General features: G+C 41.6%; 1 protein-coding gene across 2 annotated transcripts in view; it reads right to left on the bottom strand.

Moving 5' to 3' along the window:
* Nucleotides 1–3,510: 3,510 nt before the first annotated feature.
* ahi1 (Abelson helper integration site 1) overlaps nucleotides 3,511–23,859 on the bottom strand; it is a 182,793-nt gene continuing 162,444 nt past the window's right edge. For both annotated transcript variants that reach the window (XM_073056315.1, XM_073056316.1), the window contains 2 exons: nucleotides 10,581–10,660; nucleotides 3,511–4,752 (listed from right to left, as the gene is read on the bottom strand). In XM_073056315.1, coding sequence (XP_072912416.1) covers nucleotides 4,569–4,752; nucleotides 10,581–10,660 — 264 coding nt within the window. In that variant the 3' untranslated portion in view covers nucleotides 3,511–4,568. The remainder of the gene's footprint in view (nucleotides 4,753–10,580; nucleotides 10,661–23,859) is intronic.

Below are 23,859 nucleotides of genomic sequence, written 5' to 3'. Positions count from 1 at the left end.
TGCTTCCTTTTTACCGTGTGCAAATTTTGATGCCACGTACAGCATAGAACCCTGTGAATACTCAGTAAACATCTTTAGTTAAGCAAAGGAGCGACAATGGAATTACATTCAACCACATTACACGTCTACCTACTCAGTTTCAAGCTAGCACAGTATCGTAAATTGGGCTTTTGTTACATCTTCATAACAAAATTAAAGAAGTTCTACTCTCTTCTACTATAGTAACCACATAAGTATGTATTGGGAACAAACCAAACTGGGTGTTTCAGTTTGCCTGACCTGTCATATAAAAATTAATGGCAGGATGTTGCAAAAATGGCTTGGCTCCAAGTATTTCATGCCACATTATATTGAATTTAGTTTCCCCATTTCTATATTTGTGAACTTTATAATCACCAAGTGGTTAATAACTGTCCAATAATGAACACTCAATTCCTTCTTTAAATCGTAACACCCAAGAAAGAACCAGCAGTTTTCTCACTAACCTGTGAGTCCATTTCCAATTAAAATGCATTATTAATATCCAGATTGAGATAAGGTCAACAGCAGCTAATTCATTGTTGTTGTAATGATATACAATGTCATTCACTGAAGTGGAATGCTGTAAAAAGTTGTAGCACTCTTGATACAAGCTACCCAATTTTCATACTTGCAATTAAGGAAAGAGCAGTCCATTCTTGACTTACATAAAGCCAGAAGGAGAGTGTCTGAATGACTGTAGACATGTGCCAAACATGTTCTCTGCCTAGTGCTGTGCAGAGTCTTACTTCAGAATCCCCAGGCATATTTTTCTTTCCTGTAAATAGCCTGTAGAAAGCACTCCGTAGTACTTACTGACCAAATAAAGAATGCAAGTTCAAGCTAAATTGGAGAATATCTGTCGGAAGTTAGCAAGTGATTACAAAATGTGAATGAGCTCAGGTTTGCAATTGATATGATGTCAAAGAGATGATTAAAAACAAAACATACACATCCATGCACTTAACTTTAAACATCTTGCATCGCAATTATTTGCAGTTAACCCAAAACATCAAGTGATCTGTGAAATCAGGGTTCAATGGCACTTAACCAAGACCTCATTAAAAAACTCTGTAGAACTAGTATAATGCATAGATTTGGGGAGCAAACATGAAATGCAAGACACAGATAGAAACAGAGGTTGGCTATTTGGCTCCTTCTACATTTTCTGTCACAATAAGATCAAGGCTTATTTTTAATCTCAGTGCCATTTTCCTGCACAAACCCCATATTCCATAACTTCCTTAACATCTAAACATCTCTTGATCTTTGTCTTGAATATATTCAGCAAAGGATATTTTCATGACTTTCTTTCAACATTTTACTACCTTGCTTTATTAAACAAATAATTATGCTTTCCCATTCCTCCCATTGACAAAGTTTACTTCATTCACCTGAGGAAATAGAGCAGAAGGAAGTAATGAATTTCGTACCTCATTAGTAACTCTGCATCCCCCATCTCCCCAGAAAGGCCAACAACCTAGCAATTTTTCACTGCTGTCTGTGCAGGCTTGTGTTGGGTTGGACCATTGTTCACTCTAAGTGATCCTGACATTCAATTAAGTAGGAAACAATTATGGCTAGTCTGTGTTTAAAGCCACTTGTCAGCAAGGACTGTCAGATGTCTTTCTTTCTTGTGCTCTCCCAATCACTCTAAACTTGGGTGTGATCAACCCATATTAGTTTCTCGATCTTTAAAAATTTTTAGTAACATTGCAAGACACTGCCCAACAAAGTTTCTTCTCAGAGATGGCATTATAGTATACTGAAGAGATATAAGACTCTATTGCTTAAATTGGTACGTTATTCTATGACTATCTATTTGAATGCACCTTTTCATTATTTCACTATTAACTATTCTTTACACATGGAAATTCAGAACAAACTAAAAGGAAGGGTAGGGGTGGGGAGAGGAAAGCCCTGATAATATAGGATCATAAGGGTAGTTGTGGGCAATAATCTTGGCCCAGAAGAATAGGATGTAATATCAGTAAGGGTGGAATCAAGAGATAACAAGAAATAATTTAAAAAATGCTTGAAATACTTAGTGGCCTCCTAACAGCAGAAAATTAGGGAGGGAGTTAAACATGAAGTAAAATTGTGGTGAATGTAATATAATAATGGGGAACTATGATCTTTCATCACATCGACTGAGGAAATCAAATTGGAAAGAATGGTTTGGAGATGGAATTCACAGAATGCATCACAGAAATCTTTTGGAGCAAAACTTTACAGAATCAATTCAGAAAGAAGTTATTTTTGACTTTATCTAAGGGTTAGTAAGTTGCCTCATAGTAAAGGACCCTTGTAAGGAAATGTGATTGCAACATAATTGAATTTTGTATATATTTTGACAGGGACACAGTTGGAACTAAAGTCAATTATGGGTGTGTTAGCTTAAGCAGACTAATGCATATTTCTAAAGGAATTACATTAAAAGATTTGCAAGTAGTAAACAAAGGCAAACATTAAAAAATCAAATTCTCTACAAATGTACTGTAATTAAATACATAGCAAATAAGAACTGTCTGTTTATCTATGGTTAACGTTAGCTTTAAAGAGATTCATAAATATTGCCAAATATGTCTTGGTATTGGGGAGCATTAAGAAGTACAGTAGGAATGAAAACAGCATCCACCACACTGTCAAGTAATGAGTTCCATATTCCTACCATTCTCTGAGTAGTGTGTGCAAAGCGGAACATAGGAAGCTATGTTGGTTCCATTAATTCCCTATTCTCCACAGGGAGCGCTGTTGCAATGCAACCAGGGAAAGATCAGTGAAAAACATCATTTCAGAAAAATTTCCTGTTGTAGAAAATATCATTAAACTTTTTGCTTAGTTGAAAAATGCATAATGAAGTTGTTAGAAGCAAAATCCTCAGTTATTACTACTTTCTGATCCTAGTAAATTAATTTTATTCGATTGGACTGTTATTCTTCACCAGTTTTAAATACTTAGTGATATTTGAGCATCTTCCTATTAAACAAAATACATATTCTAATTTATAATCTTCACCATAAACTGTTATAAGTTAGTTAAAAATTGTGCTTTTTATTTCCTATCTGGGAGTGTACCTTAATGAGATGTTCCACAGCTGATGTATGGCATTAAGAGATAGTGACAAAACATTAAATCGAAGGTATAAAAATTACTACATCTTTCTGCAATTTCTTTGATAAGTTCCATTGTTTCACTTAAGACTGAAAAGCTAGTTCAACAGTTTTAGTCGTTTGTCCGAGTAACATCTTTGATGAAGAGATATTCTTTGATTAAGCCTCTAAGAAAGACAGTGGGATAGTTTCCCAGATTAAATGAGTAATACAAGAGCCAGTTTTTGAAAACTCTACTAAACTTTTTATGCTAATGCATAAAAGAAAATAAGTGACCTTCACTGGGACTACTAAAAAATTCCCAGAAGTATGGCATTTCAATTACTAAAAATGTAATGACTCCATTTCTACCCGAGACAAAGACACTGAATAATCAAGGTTCAAGTTTATAATAAATTTATTGCTGAAATTATATTCATCTTCTACTTTGCAAGGTAGCCAAAAACATTCCAAAAATTTGTGAATACAAAAATTAATAACCTAAAATGTAGTGTTATAAAAAATCTAAGTCTACCAATGTGACAGATTTTTTTTGCTGACGATTAAGGCTAAAATGGCATCATTTCACCAACAGTAACATCAAAATAAAACAAAATTCTGAAATTGATTATATACAACTGTTACAAACTTTTCAATACTAGTAGTGTAGATACCAAGCTTTTGAAAAGTTAATTCTTGTTAATGACTAAGTATTTTTAAGCACTGCATATTTTAAATAAATGTTTTCTTTTAACAGAGATTCACTTGGCTAACTAGAAAATCAGTCATATCTTATAAAATAAGAATAATGAGATCTGACATCAAACTTGACAGATAGAAAATCTGCTTCAGGTTTCCATACATTTGCCCTCTTGGCTCTGTTGATAGAACATCTGTTTAGATACATTATACTATAACCAATGAGTTCCCTGTATTACAATAATCTGGAATTTAAGTAGAGTGAAGATCTTCATTAAATAACAGAAACAGACAGATGTACTGCAACCTAAAACAAAAATATTAAAGCAAAAGAAGACATGTTTGGTAACAAAGGCTTAATTAAATATAATAACTATAACAAACATTAATCTCACTTTAGTAATGTCTTATTTAAATATAATTAATTCCTAGTTGGCAATTTCACTACAGCTGAAGTAAGCATAAGACCCAGTAAAGTTCAATTATTTCAATTAAAATAATCAAACTTTCCCATAAATCTCAAAGTGGTGAGTTGTTCAACTTTTTTTCAAACTCATATGACTGGAAGAAATATTTACTTTTTATAAATTATTTAAACACTTTTAGCTGATATATTTATAAAACCAACCAACTAGTTTTTTGTGTTGTGAAAAAAACTATTGCAGCATTCTCTAAACATTGGGCATATCCATTGCAATTGTCCACATTACTGTTTTTTTCAACTATCTACAGATACCACAGACAAGTTGAAAAGGTGTTCTAGTCCAGCTTAAAAGCACCATTACTTTCACCACTTGTACTTTTGTTTCTTAGAGACTTTTTTTTCTTTCTTGCAGTCTTTGCATCAATCTTATGATCATCTTCAGCAAACATTACATTGGACTCCAGTATTGTCACATCCAATGGTTTTGCCAGTTTCTTTTTTTTCTTTCTGTGTGATGCACTAGAAAAGTAACAAGGTATAATTTACTATGTTTTTGTTTTTTTTTTGCTGGCTTCACAAAGAGTATTAAAATCTGCATCTCTACAAAGCAACATCCTTTCTTCAATAATTTCTTAGTTGTCTATCATTTAAATTTTGTAAGCGGCAACACCCATACGATTACAGAAAGGATGGAAAATTGCATGTGTCTAGAGTACAAAAGCAAGACAGTCATTTTGCAATTATAGAGGGATTTGATCTCTTATTTCATGGAAGATATATTTCAAAGGAAGATCCGTAATCATTTCTAAGGATAAATTGTTTTTTCCTGAACCTGACAAAATCTTTGGAATTGCATTAAGTACTAACTTTTATTCTACCATTTCTGTATTCATCCCAAAGCCTTCAGCAATTGTAATGTTCAGATCATTACAGGAGTAAAAAAAATTCATTACCAGTTCCAAATGCTAATAAACTGGCAAATTTACATTACATCAAAAGTCCTTTGTATGTTATGGACTGTCTTCCAACATACAGACATTTTCTAAAAGAAAATGGACAAGTTAAAACATGGAACTAAACTAAAAAAAGGATGACAACAGTATACAGAGGAGTGGGATCACCCAATACATTTTCTCACAGAGACTATACATTGTAGAACCATGATCAATGAACTACTGAAATTCTACCACAAAAGATGTTAGACAAATGCAAGAGAGATAGTATAGTTCCAGCTAAATATAAACAGGTAGTCTCAGACAGGACAAACTGGAATAGCAACCTTCAGATGGGGTGGTGATTAACATAATTCTTAGTTGAATCAGAAGGAATGACATGATCAGTCAACAGAAGAAATGTGTGACTGTCCTGCTAAAGCATTGACCACTAAGACTGTTGTGAGTATTCTGTGTCAGTTGTGACAAAGTGTCTTTGACCTGAAATATTACCTCAGTTTTTCTTCACATTACTGTAGCCTGGCATGCTGGGTATTTTCTGCATTTTCTGTTTTTTCATTGCCTGACAAATCTTTGAATAAATATTTGAAGAAATACCAAGCAGGATGGACAAAAACTAGTCAGTAAATGTTGCTAACTTGGATTTTCGGAAAACCTTTGTCTAGGTTTCACACTTGAGGCTGCTAAGCAAGATAATAACTTGTGGTACTTGAGAAAAGATACTAGCATGCAAAAAAGATCGGCTGACTGGCAGCAGGCAAAGAGTGGAAATGAAGGGGATGTTTCCTGGCTGGCTGTCGCTAACTGGTGGTGTTCCACAGAGGTTAGTGTTGGAACTGCTTCTTCTCACATTATATGTCAATAATTTGAATGATGAATTAGATAGCTTTGTGGCCAAGTTTGAGGACAATACACAGATAGGTGAGGTGAAGGTAGTGTGGAGACAGCAGGGAGTCAGTTTAGGAGAATGGGCAAAGAAGGCAGATGGAATACAGTGTAGGGAAGTATACGGGCATGCACATTGGTAGAAAGAATAAAGATGAAGACTATTTTAAAAATGGGGAGAAAATTCAAAAATCAATAGTGCAAAGGGACAGGAGCCCTCATGCAGGATTTCCTAAATGTTAACCTTGCAGGTTGAGTCGATAATAAGAAAGCAGTATTAGTATTCATTTCAAGATGACTGGAATATAAAAGCAAGGATGTGATGCTGAGGCTTTATAAGGCATTGCTCAGACTGCATGGAGTATGGTGTACAGTTCTGGCCCTTTATCTAAGAAAGGATGTGCTAGCGTTGGAGATGGTGCAGAAGATGTTCATGAGAATGATCCCATGACTGAAAAGGATAATGTATGAACAGTGTTTGATGACTCTAGGCCTCTACTCGCTGGAGTTTAGAAGAATGAAGAGGATCTCACTGAAACCTATTGAATATTGAAAAGCCTAGATAGACAGGACAAAGAGAGGATATTTCTGATAGTGGGATAGTCTAGGACCAGAGGGCACAGCCTTTAAGTACAAGGTCATGAATTTCTTCAGCCAGGGTGTGGTGAATCTGTGAAATTTGTTGTACAGATGGCTGTAGAGGCAAAGTCACCAGATGTATTTCAAAGTACATTTTATTATCAACAAATGTATAAATTATACAACCTTGAGATTTATTTGCTTACAGGCAGCCACAAATCAAGAAACCCGAAAGAACCCAATTAAAAAAACATAAAGACCAACATCCAGCCTGCAGAGAAAGGGAAAAAAACCCCAGAAATCATGCAAACAACAGAAGCGAGCTACAACATCCTGAACCAAAATGAGTCCTTAGATCCAAGTCCCGCGCAGCCTGGAGTGGGCCTAAAGTCTTAGTCTCAGTTCATCATATTAGTGGGCACAGAAAACCGCAGCAGGGGCAGTCTTCATAGCCTCAAAGCAGAAGCTGATAGGTTCATGATTAGCAAGGGTATCAAGGGTTATGCGGAAAAGGCAGGAGAATGGATAATTGAGAGGGATAATAAATTAGCCACGATGGAATGGCATTGCAGACTCAATGAGCTGAATGGCCAAATTCTATTCCTATGTCTTAATAGTCTGGTTTTATATTTCCAGCAGCTGTGTTTTCATTTGATTTTCTTCACACTTTGATCTTGAGGGTAATGATATCAGGTGGTCATAGGGAAATATCTATGGTTATATGCACGCCAGGCTAGTAAGATCAATTAGAGGGCTCTACAGAAACCCTTGGAGAAGGTGTGTGAGGTGAATTGGGCAGGTGTGAAGAGATGCCGAGAAAAAGAAAAAAATCTCAGGTGCAGCAAGAGCACTGGTGTGAGGGAATGTTTAACTGTGGAATGAAAGAGCATTTAAACCAAAAATGAAAAGTCCTTAATTGCTTCAGTATTCACCAGTGAGAGGGACCTTGACGAACATGAGGACGGCGTAAAACAAGCTGATGTGCTTGAACATGTTGATGTTAAAGTGAGTATGTCGGGGACTTTTGAAAAACATGAGGACAGCTAGGTCCCTGCGGCTGGACAGAATATACTTCAGGTTACTATGGGAAGTGAATGAAGAGATTGCCAAGCCTTTGGCGATGATCTTTGCACACTCACTGGCCACAAGGGTAGTATAACAATATTAAAGGGTGGCCAATGCTATTTCTTTGTTAGAAAGGTAATAGTGATAATTCTAGGAATTATAGACCAGTGAGTTTTACTTTAGAGGTGGGCAAACTAATGGAAAGGATTCTCAGAGATGTGAGAGATTCAGTTGTGGTTCTCAAGACCAAGGAGATGGAAGCGTTCGGGGCCTGGTGCCAGGTAAATAACCTCTTCCTTAATGCCAACAAGACAAAGGAGTTGGTTATCAACTTCAGGAGAACTCGCACCACTCACACCCCTCTTTATATCAGCAGCACAGCCGTGGAAACCGCGAGCAGTTTCAAACTCTTAAGAGTGCACACCACACACAGCCTCTCATGGTCCCAGAACACACCTTACACAGTCAAAATAGCTCACCAACACATCTACTTTCTGAGGAGGGTGAAGAGAATTGGACTTTGCACACATCCATTCTTATGTCATTCTACAGATGCACAGTAGAGAGCATTCTAACAAACTGCATCACTGCATGGTATGGAAACTGCACTGCAGCAGACTGGAAGGCTCCACAACGGGTAGTCAATACTGTGCAACTTCACACTGGCAACAGTCTACCCACCACCAAAGACAAATATACAGAAACATGTTGGAAAAATGGTCTGTAACTTCTTGAAGGATCCCATAGGAGGTCCCATCTTATGCCAGGACCACCAAACTCAAAAACATTTACTTTCCCCAAGCAGTAAGGTTGATCAACACCTCCACTTGCTAGCTCCACCACTACTTTATCATTTCCCATCGGTCACCTTTATGTACAGCCTAGTGTTACTTTATGGACAAACAATTAATCTGTGTATATCAGCTATCTTATATTTTTTCATTATTATTATTGTGTTATTTATCTTTTGTGTTCGTTTTGCGAAGCATTGGACCTGGATTCCTTACATAGGAAATTAGATTAAACAATCTTGAATTTTGAACCTTTAAAAACTTGAGATAGGATTTATGAGCATTTGGAGAAGCATAGTCTGATTAGGAATGATTAGTCTGACTAGCATGACTTTGCGCTTGCTGTCTATTTGAATTCTTTGGGAAAGTGACAAAGCCAATTGATGAAGGTAGTGCTGTGAATATGGTGTACTGTATACAGATTTCAGTAATGCATTTGACAAGTATTCTCATTCAGAAAATCAGGAGGCATGAAATCCAGGGAAACTTGGCTGCGTGGATTCAGAAATGGCTTGTCCACAAAGGCAAGAGGGTGGTAGTGGACCGAGGGGAGGTTGGTAACCAGTGGTGTTGCACAGAGATTTATTCTGGGAGCCTTACTCTTTCTGATTTTTTATAAATGATCTGGATGATGAGGAAATAGAAGGGTGAGTTAGTAAGTTTGTAGATTACATGAAGGTTGCTGGTGGTGTGGATAGTGTAGAAGGTTGTCGTAGGTTAAAACGACATATTGACAGAATGCAGACCTGGGATGGGAAAGGCAGATGGCGTTCAGTCCAAAAACATGTGAAGTGTTACACTTTGGAAGGCTAAACTTGAAAGGAGTATAGAGTTAATGGCAGTGTGGAAAAACTCAGCTATCTTGGGTTCCATGTCCACAGATCCTTCGAAACTGCTGTACAAATTGATAGGGTGGTTAAGAAGCCATGGTGTGTTGACCTACATTAGTTGGGGGAAATAGAGTTCAAAATTTGCTAAGTAATGTTGCTGCTCTATAAAACTCTGGTTAAGATCACACTTGTAGCATTGTGTTCAGTTCCATTTGCCTCATTATAAGAAAAATGTAAGAGCTTTAGAGGGGATGCAGAGGAGATTTACTAGGATACTGCCTGGATTAGAAAGAATGTTTTATGAGGGTAGACTGAGCGAGCTATGGCATTTCTTTTTAGAGCAACGACAGATGAGAGGTGACTTGACAGAGGTGTAGAAGATGATATGAGGCATAGACAGAATGGACAGCCAAAGACTTTTCCCCAGGGTGTAAGTGGGCTAATATGAGGGGACATAATTTTAAGGTGATTGGAGTAAAGTATAAAGAGGATGTCAGAGGTTTGTTTTTTTTTTTTACACAGAGAGGGTGATGGGTGTCAGAAGATGCTACCAGTGTGGTGGTAGAGGCAGATACATTAGGGACATTTATGAGATTCTTAGATAAGCACATGGATGAAAGAAAAATGGAAGGCTATGTTGGAGGGTAGTATTTTAACCTACCCTCTTACAGTATGTTAAAATGTCGGCAAAACATCATGGGCCAAAGGGCCGGCATTGTGCTGTAATGAGAGGAGCTTGCAGGAAATTTTTCTTGAATTTTCCATTCAGTAGCCTTTATAGTAATAGGCCTTGTGTCTCTGATCTGTGCTGTCTATGCTGCCAAGAATGTGAATTCAGCTGTATTCTTCAGATTACTTTCCTTCCAAATTCCCTTGATAAGGTTGCTATTTGCTGGAAATATTCTGGATCGCCAAGAATGCTGTTCATGCCACATGTCAAAATCCACGTGATGATGAAGGGACCAACATTAACTTCTTCATTCTCTCCAGAATGGGTTGCTTAGAGTCATTTTCCTTTCACTGCTTATGATTTAGTTTCCACTGAAGAAATCCTTGCCTGAATGCAAAAAAATCCTTGAGCCTTTCTGATATTAGACCCTTACCACAAGACCATCCAGATGGTTCACAAGTTTTGAACAAAGTTCTTTTAATTTGGAAACAATTCAAGGAAACATTGTCTATATTTCTTAGTAAACCAAAAGTTCTTAAGATTTGATGAGTTGATTTGAGGTGATGTTACTCACGGTTTCACAGGTGACTCTGTATCTGTGTCATGCTCTGAGATCAGCTTGAGTTCCCCTGACCTGCTGATGACTGCTGACATCTGTAGGAGAACAAAAGGAACATAGCGTGTAAGAAATGAAGCTGGTGGGGGTTTACTTGGACAGCTTTTTCTCAGCACATATGCAAAGCCACAGGTTTCCTGTACTTGGAATAAATGCAGCTTGCTTGAGAATGCTAAACCTGTCTGGCCTGATGTATCTGTACCTCTGCTTATGTGGTTATAATCTATAGACCAAGAAGAAACACAGGCCTCCTACCATTCCCATGATGCAGGAGATACCGCTTTACATACAGAGGCAATCTATAAATCCAGGAGAAAGAAACACAGACCTCCTACCATTCCCATGATGCAAGAGATACTACTTTACATACAGAGGCAAAACCAAAATAGTATTAGGATCTGGTAAATACACCTGGCACCATATCATAATATTTGTGTATAGTTCATATTAACTCTTTAAAGACTAGAATAGTAGTTCTGTGCAAACTTCAAAAATAGGAATAGTTATTTTGTTTCTGCTACTCTAAGAGTAAAAGTCAATTGGCTTAGAGATGTATGTTTATCTTTCGGATATGAAACAAAATATTTTTTTTTAAATATTAACCAAATTCTAGGCACATTCTTTTCATGACTCCCATTTATATCAAGAAATTCTACACAAAATCCCAAAAAAGACATTTTAATCAAAATCAGTCTATTTCTAATCAGATCAGATTCATTTCAACCTAAGGATGTGCTGGGGCAGGCCACAAGTGTCACCACACATTCTGGAGTCAACATGGCATGCCCATTATGCTTGGCAGAACAAGCCAGAACACAACAAGCAACTAAACAATCCCCATTTCTCCTGCTCAACCACCCACATACATAGTCCTCCTGTCACAACCTCGGACTCAGCTGCACAACAGATTTGGCAACTGCGCTCATGAATATGCACGTGTCAGATAATAATAATTTCATTATGGCTGTATTTAACTCCCTTCTTTTCATTTTAGTGCTTGTTAAGACTTGAGCAAAGCATAGCAATGTTATGCTGCCTGCTTGCATTCAGCCTTGCCTGAGAAATTGGACTGTTGAGTCAACTGACACTGAAGACCAGCGGGATTCGTTTTATATTTAGTTATTCCTTTCAGTCGCGCTGTTGGCTTAGTTTTCCATTTGAGAGTTTTAGTTAATGGCCCTGTTTGGCCTCATTTATTGTTTTTCTTTCCCTCTAAACTCTGTTCGCATTGAAGTCTGTGAACTATTGGCCCACTTCAGTGTTACTCTCACTCTGCACTTGAGACATATCCGAATGTAGTAACAGCTAATCTGGACAACACAAAGATGGACCCAGCAGAGAGAGAGTAGCTGACCTTGAGCCTGAGATTCATTGGTCAGGTAGGGGACAAGCTGCAGGCAATTGGACCTGTTCTGGGTGAAGTTATGGAAGCAATGATGTAGACAATCTTGTGCTGAGAAGCCCCGTCTCATTCCTAGCTGCAACTGTTCAACGCAGACAACCAGTGTCAGGCATCAGCTACCTCTGGTCTCATGACTGTTGTCCAGGAGCTCACTGTGGACAGCCAGTGTCAGCTAACAGCCATTAGCATTCTCACCAATGCAATTCAGCAGCCTCTGGCTGCATCAGTCCCTCTCCCAATATCTTGTAGTTCCTCCTTTTCTGCTGCCCGACAATCACTGCTACTAATATTCCCGTGCCTGAACCAGAACCGACTTTCACCTTTGGACTCCCAGATTCACGCGTCCGTACAAGAACTGAATATTACACCACACAATGATCCCGATGGCTGCAGGAATTTTATTACCTAATGCGAACTGACATTCCAAGCCCAGCCTGGTTGTTTTGGTGATAATATGCGAAAACTGGCATAAATTGGTCAATCTCCACTCAGCTTGTTCTATGCTTTACAGGAGCAAGGGAACCCCACAGACAAGTCATTCCAACATTTTTTTGTAGAGTTAAGGAGGATTTTAGACCTTCCAGTACAGGGTCAGAAGGCTGCCCACCGATTCTTGGACCTGTGCCAAGGCAGAGGGACGGTGAGAACCTATGCAGTTAAATTCCGCACGCTTGCAGTAGAGATAGGTTGGAATGAGAGATCTCTCATCACTGCCTTCCAGCGTGAACTGAATGCAGGGGTCTGGCACAAGATCGCTGTCAGGGACGAGCAGGATAGTCTGAATGTTTCCATAGAGGGCTTCCAGACCGTTCGGGCCGACCGGAATTGCACTGATAGTGGTAAGCGTAAAGGAGGGGTGCTTGCTGTTCTGGTTAACAACAGATGGTGCAATCCTGGTTATATTACGATCAAGGAACGTGTTTGTAGCCCAGATATTGAACTTTTTGCTGTTGGACTCCGGCCATATTATTTAGGAAGGGAAATCTCACATGCAATTGTGGTTGTTGTGTACATCCCTCCCTCTGCCAACCCGACGTCGGCGTGTAACATCATTTACACCATCATGCCAGACTGGAAACCCAGCACCCGAGTGCTCTCATTACCATCTCGGGTGACTTCAACTGTTACCATGGCTAGAACACTGCCCAACTTCACACAGTATGTGAGCTGTACAACCAGAGGGGAGAGGACCCTGGACTTGATGTATGCTAACGTTAAGGATGCATACAGCTCCTCTCCCCTCCCCCCACTGGGAAGGTCAGATCACAATCTGGTGCATCTCAAACCCTGCTACGTGCCTCTGGTGAAGAGTAAACCTGCAATCTTGAGGACAGCGAGGAAATGGTCGGAGGAGGCTTATGAGGCACTCCAGGGTTGTTTTGATGTGACAGACTGGCAGGCACTCTGTGAGCCACATGGAGAGGACATTGATGGACTCACAGACTGCATCACTGGTTACATCAACTTCTGTGTGGACTGCAATGTTCTAGCAAGAACTGTCCTTTGTTATTCAAATAACAAGCCATGAGTAACAAAGGGCATTAAGGCCATCCTGAACAGTAAAAAGAGGGCGTTTAGAGATGGAAATAGGGAAGAGCTGAGGATAATACAGAGGGAGCTGAAAGCCAAGATCAGGGAGTCTAAAGACAGGTACAGGAGGAAGCTTGAGTGGAAACTCCAGCAGAACAACATGAGAGAGGTCTGGAGTGGGATGAGGACCATCACTGGGTTCCGGCAAACTAGCAACAGAGGAGCTGAAGGCAGTGTGGACAGGGCCAATGAACTTAATCTGTTCTTCAATAGATTTGACACTGTGGCCCCTGCCCATCCCCCACATGATTCATCTGGTGTTGGCCCCCAACCAACACATACTCCACTCTTCTCTCCTACCCCTCCTCACAGCCCTCCACCCTGCTCTCATGACTACAACCCTCTCCCACCTGAAACCACCATGGTGGGCTTCACAGCTGAACAGGTGAGAAGACAGCTGAAATGTCTCCACCTAAACAAGGCTGCAGGCCCGGATGGTGTCAGCCCCAGACTGCTCAAAGCCTGTGCCCCCAGCTATGTGGGGTACTTCACCATGTCTTCAACCTGAGCCTGAGTCTCCAGAGGGTTCCTGTGCTGCGGAAGACATCCTGCCTTGTCCCTGTGCTGAAGACACCGCACCCCAGTGGCTCCAATGACTACAGACCGGTGGCATTGACCTCCCACATCATGAAGACCCTGGAGAGACTTGTTCTGGAGCAGCTCCGGCCTATGTTTAAGCCACATTTAGACCCCCTCCAGTTTGCCTACCAACCCCGACTAGGAGTTGAGGGTGCCACTGTCTACCTGCTGAACCATGTCTACGTCCACCTGGACAAGCCGGCAAGCACTGTGAGGGTCATGTTTTTTGACTTCTCCAGTGCGTTCAACACCATCCCCCTGCTCTGCTGGGTGAGAAGCTGACAGTGATGCAGGTGGATGCTTCCCTGGTGTCATGGATTATTGATTACCTGACTGGCAGACCACAGTATGTGGTCCAAAGGGTCAGTGTGGACATGGTGGAGGATTACAAGTACCTGGGGATATGAATTGACAATAAACTGGACTGGTCAAAGAACACTAAGGCTGTCTACAAAAAGGGTCAGAGCCGCCTCTATTTCCTGAGGTCCTTTAACATCTGCCGGATGATGCTGAGGATGTTCTACGAGTCCGTGGTGGCCAATGCTATCATGTTTGCCGTTGTGTGCTGGGGCAGCAGGCTGAGGGTAGCAGACACCAGCAGAATCAACAAACTCATTCGCAAGGCCAGTGATGTTGTGGGGGTGGAACTGGACAACTCTCTGACGGTGGTGTCTGAAAAGAGGATGCTGTTCAAGTTGCATGCCATCTTGGACAATGTCTCCCATCCACTCCATAATGTACTGGTTAGGCACAGCAGTACATTCAGCCGGAGACTCATTCCACCGAGATGCAACACTGAGCGTCATAGGAAAAAGTCATTCCTGCCTGTGGCCAGCAAACTTTACAACTCCTCCCTAGGAGTGTCAGACACTCTGAGCCAATAGGCTGGTCCTGGACTTATTTCCACTTGGCATAATTTAATTATTATCATTTAATTATTTCTGGTTTTATTTTGCTATATTTCTACTCTATTACTGGTTGGTGCAACTGTAACGAAACCCAATTTCCCTCGGGATCAATAAAGTATGTCTGTCTGTCATGACCTGATTAATCTGGCTATTTGAGTTGACGACTGGGTAACTGAGTGGCACAGGGAAAGAATGTTTCGAACTTCCTACGCACCGTCTGATCACTGTCTTTCCTTGCCCTCTCCCTCTCCACCCAGTATCCAGTCCACGGAGGAGGCAATGCAAGTAGGGCGCATGCACCTGTCTCAGGAGGAATGAGAGTAATGCAGGAGAACAGGTTCCAGCCTCTATTGTGGCGATCCAGGACATTTCTGGGCAGAATGTCCCACGTGTCCAGTAAAAGAGGATACCCATCAGCAGGGAGGGGAGTCCTGACAGGTCGGTTCTCTCTTCATTCAGCTTCCCCTAATTGTGTAATGCTCACAGTTTCCTTGTCGTGAAGGTCTTGGACCCATGAACTAAAGGCGTTTATTGATGTTGGTGCAGCTGGGAATCTCATGGACATCTCTCTAGCTCAAAGATGGGGACTTCTGACTCAGGAATTAAGAGAAAAAATCAACATCAAAGTGCTAGATGGTCAACTTCTGAGCACTGGCCAGATCCACCTTTCCAACCAACCCCTCCAAAGGCAACCATAGTGAAGAACTCTCCTATCTAGTTGATTCGCCTGAACTGTCACGTGTTTGGTCTCCCCTGGTTATCCTAACAACCCATGGATCGACTGGTCTCTGAAAGCACTCCAAGAGTGAGGACTGACATGACTGTCTACCTGTCTGGGGGCAGCTCAAGCTCCCTTCCATGAATCCCCTCCTTTGTCAGCTAAGGATGTGGACGTATCTGGGATTCCGGCTGAAGATGCGGATCTTCTTGAGGTCTTCAGTAAAAGGAAGGCCACCTCCACTGCCCCCACAGTGGCAATACGACTGTGCCATAGACCTCCTACCTGGCATAAGTCCTCCCTGGGGCTGGTTCTTTTCCCTCTCTTGTCCTGAAACAGTGGCCTTGGAGGAATACATCAAGAAGGCATTGGCCATGGGATTTATCTGTCTGTCAACCTCGCCGGCAGGAGCAAACTTCATTTTTTGTGAGCAAGAAAGATGGAAAGCTCCATCTCCGCATAGATAATCGGCCCCTGGACAACATCACTGTGGAGAACCGCTACCCTCTTCCTCTGCTGGCATCTGCGTTTCAGCATCTCCACGGAGCAACCATATTTTCCAAAATTGATCTGCATAATGCCTACAATCTGGTTCGCATCACCAGTATGAGTAACTGGTGATGCCTTTTGGTCTGGCCATCGCCCCTGCTGTATTCCAGGCCTTGGGTAAAGATGTGCTCAGGGACATGTTGAACCAGTTTGTGTTTGTGTATTTAGATGACATCCTTATCCATTCCTGCTCTCATCAGGAACATGTCCAGCACGTCCAAAGAGTTCTCATATGGCTCCCTGAAAATAACCTTTACTCCAAGCCCGAAAAATGTGAGTTCCATGAAGACCAGATGTCTTTTTTGAGCTATATACTTACCTCATTCAGTGTTCAAATGGGCCCTAGTAAAGCTCAGGCAGTTACAGAGTGGCCCAAACCACCTACAGTCAAACAGATAGGGTGGTTCATGGGGTTTGCGAACTTTTATCACCGCTTCATCCAGAATTTTGGCTCTAACGCGGCTCCATAAATGCACTCACCAGGAAGACCTCGGCAGGATTCTGTTGGATGGATGTTGCCAAACAAGCATTTTTGGAGCTAAAGTGACATTTCACCACTGCCTACTGCTGCAATACCTAGACCCATCACAGCCATTCATAGTTGAAGTGGATGCATCTGATGTCGGCATTGGAGCTGTCCTCTCTCAGCGCTCGTCTGCGAACAGCCGGCTGCACCCTTGTGTTCTTTCCCGTTGCTTGACTCCAGCTGAGAGGAACTATGATGTTGGGAACCGGGAACTTCTGGCTGTCAAGGAGGCCTTGGAGGAATGGTGACACTGGCTGGAGGGGGCAGAGCATCCTTTCTTGGTCTGGACAGATCGCAAGAACCTCTCAGGATGCAAAGAGACTCAACTCTCATCAAGCCCAGTAGACTCTCTTCTTTACATGGTTTAATTTCATCCTCCCCTATTGCCCTGGCTGCTAGAATACAAAGGTTGATGCAGTCTCCCAGTAGTATGACAGATCTGAGGACAATGCCGATCCAGAGCCCATTTTTCTTCGCTTGTGTATCGCTGCTCCAGTGATCTGGGGAATAGAGGCAGAGTTGAAGGCTGCTCAACAGTCAGACCCAGGCCAAGGTGGGGGACCTCCCAACCAGCTATTTGTCCTTGCTACGGTGCACTCCAAAGTGTTGGAATGGGGTCACTCCTCCAGTTTGGCTGGACATCCGGGAATTCAGGAGTTTATAAAGAGCGAGTTTATAAAGAGACAATGTTGGTGGTCATCTATGTCCCAGGAGGACCACAACCTTGTATCTACTTGTCCTACCTGCACTCAGAACAAGATATCACGCCAGTGTCCTGTGGTTCTGCTATGTCCACTGCCTGTGCCCCACCGTCCCTGGTCTCAGCACTCAGTCGATTTCATCATTAGGCTGTCCCTGTCTAATGGAAGCACCACCACTTTGGTCACTGTGGATCAATTTTTCAAGGCTGCCCATTTCATTATCCTCCTCAAGCTCCCATCAGCCTGTGAGACTGCCACACTCAAGACATAGTGTCTGATCGTGGACCATAGTTCACTTCCCACTTTTGGAAGGCTTTCCGCTCTTTGTAGGAGCCTTGTGTCTGGTTTCCACTCCCGATCCACTGGCCAGACTGAGAGTGTGAACCAGGAGTTGGGAGACAACGGCGCACTGTCTTGCCTATTCCAACCTCATGTCTTGGAGCTCCCAATAGGTTTGGGCAGAGATTGACACAATAATCTCCAGTCTATCTCCACGGGTATGTCTCCCTTTGAATGCCAGAAAAGATTCCAGCCACTGCTCTTCCCTGATCAGGGGATTGATGTAGCAGTTCCTGCTGCTGAACAGCTGATCCAGCACTATAAGCGTACATGGGAGACAAGCCAGGGCTTCTCTGCTATGCACTCAGAAACAACATGCCCGTTAGTCTGATCGGCTCTGCCGTCAGGTAAGGTCATTCAAGCCAGGAGAGGGGGTCTGGTTGGCATCCTGGGATCTTCCCCTGAAAGTCAAGAGCTGCAAATTGGCTCTGCATTACATGGGACCGTTTGTAGTGGAAAAGGCTGTCAACAAGGTCTCGTATAGATGCATCTGCTTCATAAGTGGAGTGCAGAGCTGAGGCCTAGATTCCAACCTGATTTCTAACTCTTCACATCCTTGCCCCTAAACTCTAATCTGACCTCTAGCTCCCCACTCTGTCTGCAAAACCATTCTATGATTGAAAAAACAACTAAGTCTGACCCATGACCTCGATGGGAGACTGGCAGCTCTGCACCGTCCATCTCTGGCTGGAGAGGGGCAAAGCCTCAGGATAAGGCACTGAACATTTAAGGACTGAAACAAGGAGTACATTTTTCTCTAAAGGATGGTACATCTTTGGAACATTCCCAAGGGTCAGGAGTGCACAGTTATTAAATATACAGACTGAGGTTCAAGTAGTTTTGAAAATGGGCATCAGATGGGAAAGTGGATGAAATATAGAATCTGTCTTAATTTTGCTAAATGGAGGAGCAAACTCAAGAGGCTGCAAGACAAAATTTTGCACGTATTTATTTTTCTGTAGTAAGCACTTGCCCACAGTATCTAGTTGTACTCATCTACAACATATGAAGATTTTTCAGTATCTTGATAATTTGTATAGCATCTGAGAAACACTGTGCAGCGATGACAGTGAAATCTGATCAGATTTGATTTGATTTATGGCCCATTTACATTTCAGTCATATTTCTATAAATGTAACCTAAATGTCCTTCCCTTTAGTCAAACTCAGCTTACCGTGAAAATTCAGAACAGTAATGAGGGAGTGCAGCATTACAAAACATGCAGTTTTTTCAGTGAGATGTTAATTAAGTTCCCATCCACCTTCCCACATAGGTCAGTGGTCATTTGAAAATAATCAGGGAGGTTTTCACTGATATCCTGGTCATGATTTATTCTTCAACTACACTTAAATAAAGTTTTGAGCAGTACCCCTGGTAACTACATCTGCATGTTGTGCATCCAGCTGGGGCTCCTTCCAGACCACATTGGAAACTGGAGTTACAGATGGATGACTTCCGGCTCATACGGGAGAATTAGGAGGTGAGAGGTGGGAGCAGTTGCTTGTCTGGAGTTGAGTGAGCTGAGCCTGAGATTTAATATTCAAGCCAGGCCTTTCAGCTCTTTTTGGTGGGCTTGAGGTACTGTACTTTATTAGGCACTTGGCAAAGGCCTATAAAAATAAGTGCAGTTTAAGCGGACCGGCCATTATTGGAGTAGACAGTGTTAAAGTGCAGAGCATTAAGATTTTGGCTCAACACCTTTGACGAGAAGAGGCAAAGGTTAAGGTAAGTTTCTTTCTTTCTTTGTCTGTAAGTGCTTAGCTAGAGTAGCGAGAATGTTTCCAATGTCAGTGATGTGTTATTCATGTCAGACGTTGGAGTTCTGGGACCTAACTCTCCCCAATAACTGCAACTGTGCTAAGAGCATCCAGCTCCTTACAAACCGTTAGATGGAACTGGAGCTGCATAGCTGTCTCATATGGGAGAATGAGTAGGTAATATACAATAACTGCAGGGGTTAGTCACCTCTAAGTTGCAGGACACAGGAGCTGGGTGATTGTCAGGAGAAGGAAAGGGAATAGGCTGCCAGTGCAGATTATCCATGTGGCCATTCCCCACAATAACAAATATACTGTTTTGCATACAGTTGGTCGGAATGGCCTACAAGACAAAATCACACCTCCCAGGTCTCTGGCAGACTGATCCTGGCTCTGTGATTCAGAAAGGAGATGGGGAGAAGTGTGGTGATGAGAGGGGATTCAACATCTAAGGGAGCAGATAGGAGATTCTGTGGACATGACAGAGACTCAGATGGTATGTTGCTTCCTAGGTTCCAGGATCAGGGAGGTCTCAGATCGGGTCAATAGCATTGTCAGAGAATGGAGCAGTTGGTGTACCGGTAATTGCAGTGCATAGAGAGACTATAGGGAAGGATAGGCAATTGTTAAGGCAAAATTGCATTTGCGGGTTGAAGTGAGTCTATTTTAAAGTTCAAAGTAAATTTATTACCAAAATACATACATGTCACCATATACAACCCTGAGATTCATTTTCTTGTCAGCATACTCAATATTCTACTAAATAGAATAATAACCATTATATAACCAAAAAAAATCACACCAGCATGGGTGTTCAACAGGCACAAACTGTGCAAACACAAAAAGAAAGAACTAATAATAATAAAGAGATAAGCAATAAATTTCAAAAACATGAGATGAAGAGTCCTTGAAAGTGAGTCCATCGCTTGCAGGAACATTTCAATGATGAAGTGGAGTGAACTTATCCCTTTTGGTTCAAGAGCCTGATAGTTGAGGGATAATAACTACTGTATTCCTGAAACTACTGGTGAGAATCCTGAGGTTCCCATACCTTCGTCCTGATGGCAACAGTGAGAAGAGAATAGATCCTGGTTGAGGGAGTCTCTGCTGATGGGAGTATGCAAGCAGTATCAGCAACAATGGTGATGAATGTAATGCATAGATCAGTACAGCAAACTATGATGTGGTGGCCATTACAGAAGCTTAGCTGTCACAAGGGCAGGAATAGCTGCTGGATGTTCTGGGGTTTAGATATTAAAAAAAGGGACAGGAGGGATGTAAAAGAGGTGGGGGAGTGGCATTGCTGATTAGGGATAGTATCACAACAACAGAAAGGGAGGATGTTGTGGAGGGATTGTTTACAGAGTAGATGCAGGTGGAATTCAGAAACAGGAAGGGAGCAATCACTTTATTGTAAGTATACCATACAACCACCAATAGCAAAAGAGACATGAGGAGCAGATTGACAGGTAACGTTTGGAAAGCTGTGAAAGTAACAGGGTAGTTGTCACAGGTTACAATATTGATTTGTACCTCCTTGGTGCAAAAGGTTTAGATGGGGCGGAATTTGTTAGGTGCATCCAGGAAGGATTCATGACACAATACTGAATGTAGGTAGGCGGACTAGAGGAGTGGCCATGCTGGATCTGGTACTAGGCTAGATCAGGTGTTAGTTCCTTCAGTGATGGAGCATTTTGGAAATAGTGACCACAACTCCCTGACCTTCATCTTAGCCCTGGACAGGGATAGAAGCAGACAGTATGGCAAAGAATTTAATTGGGGAAGGGGGAATTATGAGCCTATTGGGGAGGAACTTGGAAGCATAAGTTTGGAATGATTTACACAGGCAAATGCACAACAGCACATGGAGGTTGTTTAGAAAGCATTTGCATGGGGTTCTGGATAGGTTTGTCTCATTAAAGTAGGGAAATGATGCTAAGGTGAAGGGATCATGGCTGACAAACAGATGTATAACATCTAGTCAAGAGGAAGAAAGCAGCTTACTTCAAGTATAGGAAACAAGGATCAGACAGAGCTCGAGAGTTACAAGGTAGCCAGGAATGTACTGAAGAATGCATTTAGGAAAGCTAGAAAGGAGCATGAGAAGGCCTCAGCAAGTGGGCTTACCCCTAAGGCATTCCACATACATGTGAAGAACAGGAGAATGACTAGAGTGAGGATAGGGAAAAAGGACAGGGATAAAATAGGAAACATGTGTCTGGAGTCTGAAGGGGTAGGGAAGGACCTTAATGAGTTCCTTCCTTTAGTATTCATCATTGAGAGGGACTCTCTTGTTTGTGAAGACAACTTAAAGTGGCTGTTATGCAGGAAAATGTCAACATTAAGAAAGAGGATGTGCTGGAACTCTTGGAGAAAAACCTTAGGACAGTCAAGTGGAGGGGATATAACCCAGGTTACTATAAGACTCAAGGAAAGAAATGGCTGCATATTTGGCGATGATCTTTGTGTCCTCACTGACCACAGGAGTAGTACGACATGATTGGAGGGTGGTAAATATTAATCCTCTAGGAGTAGGGATAACCCTGGGAGTTATAGACCAGTAAGTCTTTCTTCCATGGTGGACAAATTATTGAAAAGGATTGTTAGAGGCAGGATTACGAGCATTTGGAGAAGCATAGTCTGATTAAGAATAGTCAGCATTGTGAGGGACATATCATGCCTCACGATCTTGACTGAATTATTTTAATATGTGACAAAGCACACTGATGAAGGTAGAGCAGTGGATGTGGTGTATATGGATTTTAGTAAGAAGCTTGGTAAGGCTCCCCATGGTAGGTTCATTCAATAAGCCGGGTGGCATGGGATCTAGAGAAGCTTGGCTGTGTGGATTCAGAATTAGCTTGCCTATAAGAGACAGAGAGTGGTTGTAGGTGGAGCATTTTCAGCCTGATGTCAGTGACCAGTGGCGTTCAGCAGGGATCTATTCTGGGAGCCCTGCTCTGTGATTTTCATAAATGACTTGGATAAGGAATTGGAAGGGAAGGTTAATAGGTTGATGACACAAAGGTGGTTGTAGTTGTGGATAATGTAGAAGGCTGTCACGTTTACAACAGAGCTGGGCGGAGAAGTGGCAGATGTAGTTTAATCTAGAAAAGTGAACTGATTCACTTTGTAAGGCTGAAGAAGGCAGGATACATGGCTAATAACAGGATTCTCAGCAGTGTGACGAACAGCGGGAATTTGGGGTTTTCCTCCATAGACCCCTCATAGTTGCTGCTCAAGTTGATAGGGGGTTAAGAAGGCCTTCATCAGTCAGGGAACTGAGTTCAAGAGCCATGTAGTTACACCATACTTGGAATATTGTGTTCAGGTCTGGCTCATTATAGGAAGGATGTGAAAGCTTTAGAGAGGGTGCAGAGATTTACCAGGATGCTGCCTGGATTAGAAAGCATGTCTCATGAGGATAGATTGAGCAAGTTAGGGCATTTTTCTTTAGAGTGAAAGAGGATGAGAGGTAACTTGATAGAGGCACACAAGATGATATTAAACATAAACTGAGTGGAAGGCCAAAGACTTTTGCCAAGAATGGAAATGGTTAATAAGTGCAGCATAATTTTAAGGTGATTCGAGGAAAGAATAGATGGGATGTCCAAGTAGGTTTTTGCTTATACAGAGAGTGTAAAAAATTGTCCTGCCAGGGGTGGTGGTAGAGGCAGATATACTAGGGATATTTAAGAAACTCTTATATAGGCACATACAAAAATGGAGGGCTATGTAGTAGGGAAGGCTTAGCTAGATCTTAGAGTAGGATACAAGCTCAGCACAACAACATGGACTGAAGGGACTGCAGTGTTCTATGTTTTATGTTTTTAAAGTACCTATTCATTTTCTCTTGGCTGTTTGTGAGGGCTTACAGTCTGTAAACAGGCTGCCACATAACTTACACTACAAGGCAATTACATTATTTCATTGGCTATAAAGTGCTTTGGGACATCCTAATGCTGTAAGAGTCAACATCTAGTCTTCTGATTTTGTAAAATGACCTCCATGACATCATTATCTGCAGTTAAAACAAGTCATATTTTGACAGTCTAGCTGAGGCATTTTCTACTTTATCTCTCCTTTTGCTGAAGGATTCCCCTCTACCAAATTAAATAAAACATTTCCCTCAATTCTGCTTTTATCTCTTCACTCCTTCCCACAATCA

Source organism: Hemitrygon akajei, chromosome 9 (assembly GCF_048418815.1).
Source record: "Hemitrygon akajei chromosome 9, sHemAka1.3, whole genome shotgun sequence".
NCBI lineage: Eukaryota > Metazoa > Chordata > Chondrichthyes > Myliobatiformes > Dasyatidae > Hemitrygon > Hemitrygon akajei.
The sequence above is the reverse complement of the archived record's forward strand: the minus strand, read 5'-3'. Positions and strand labels throughout refer to the sequence as shown.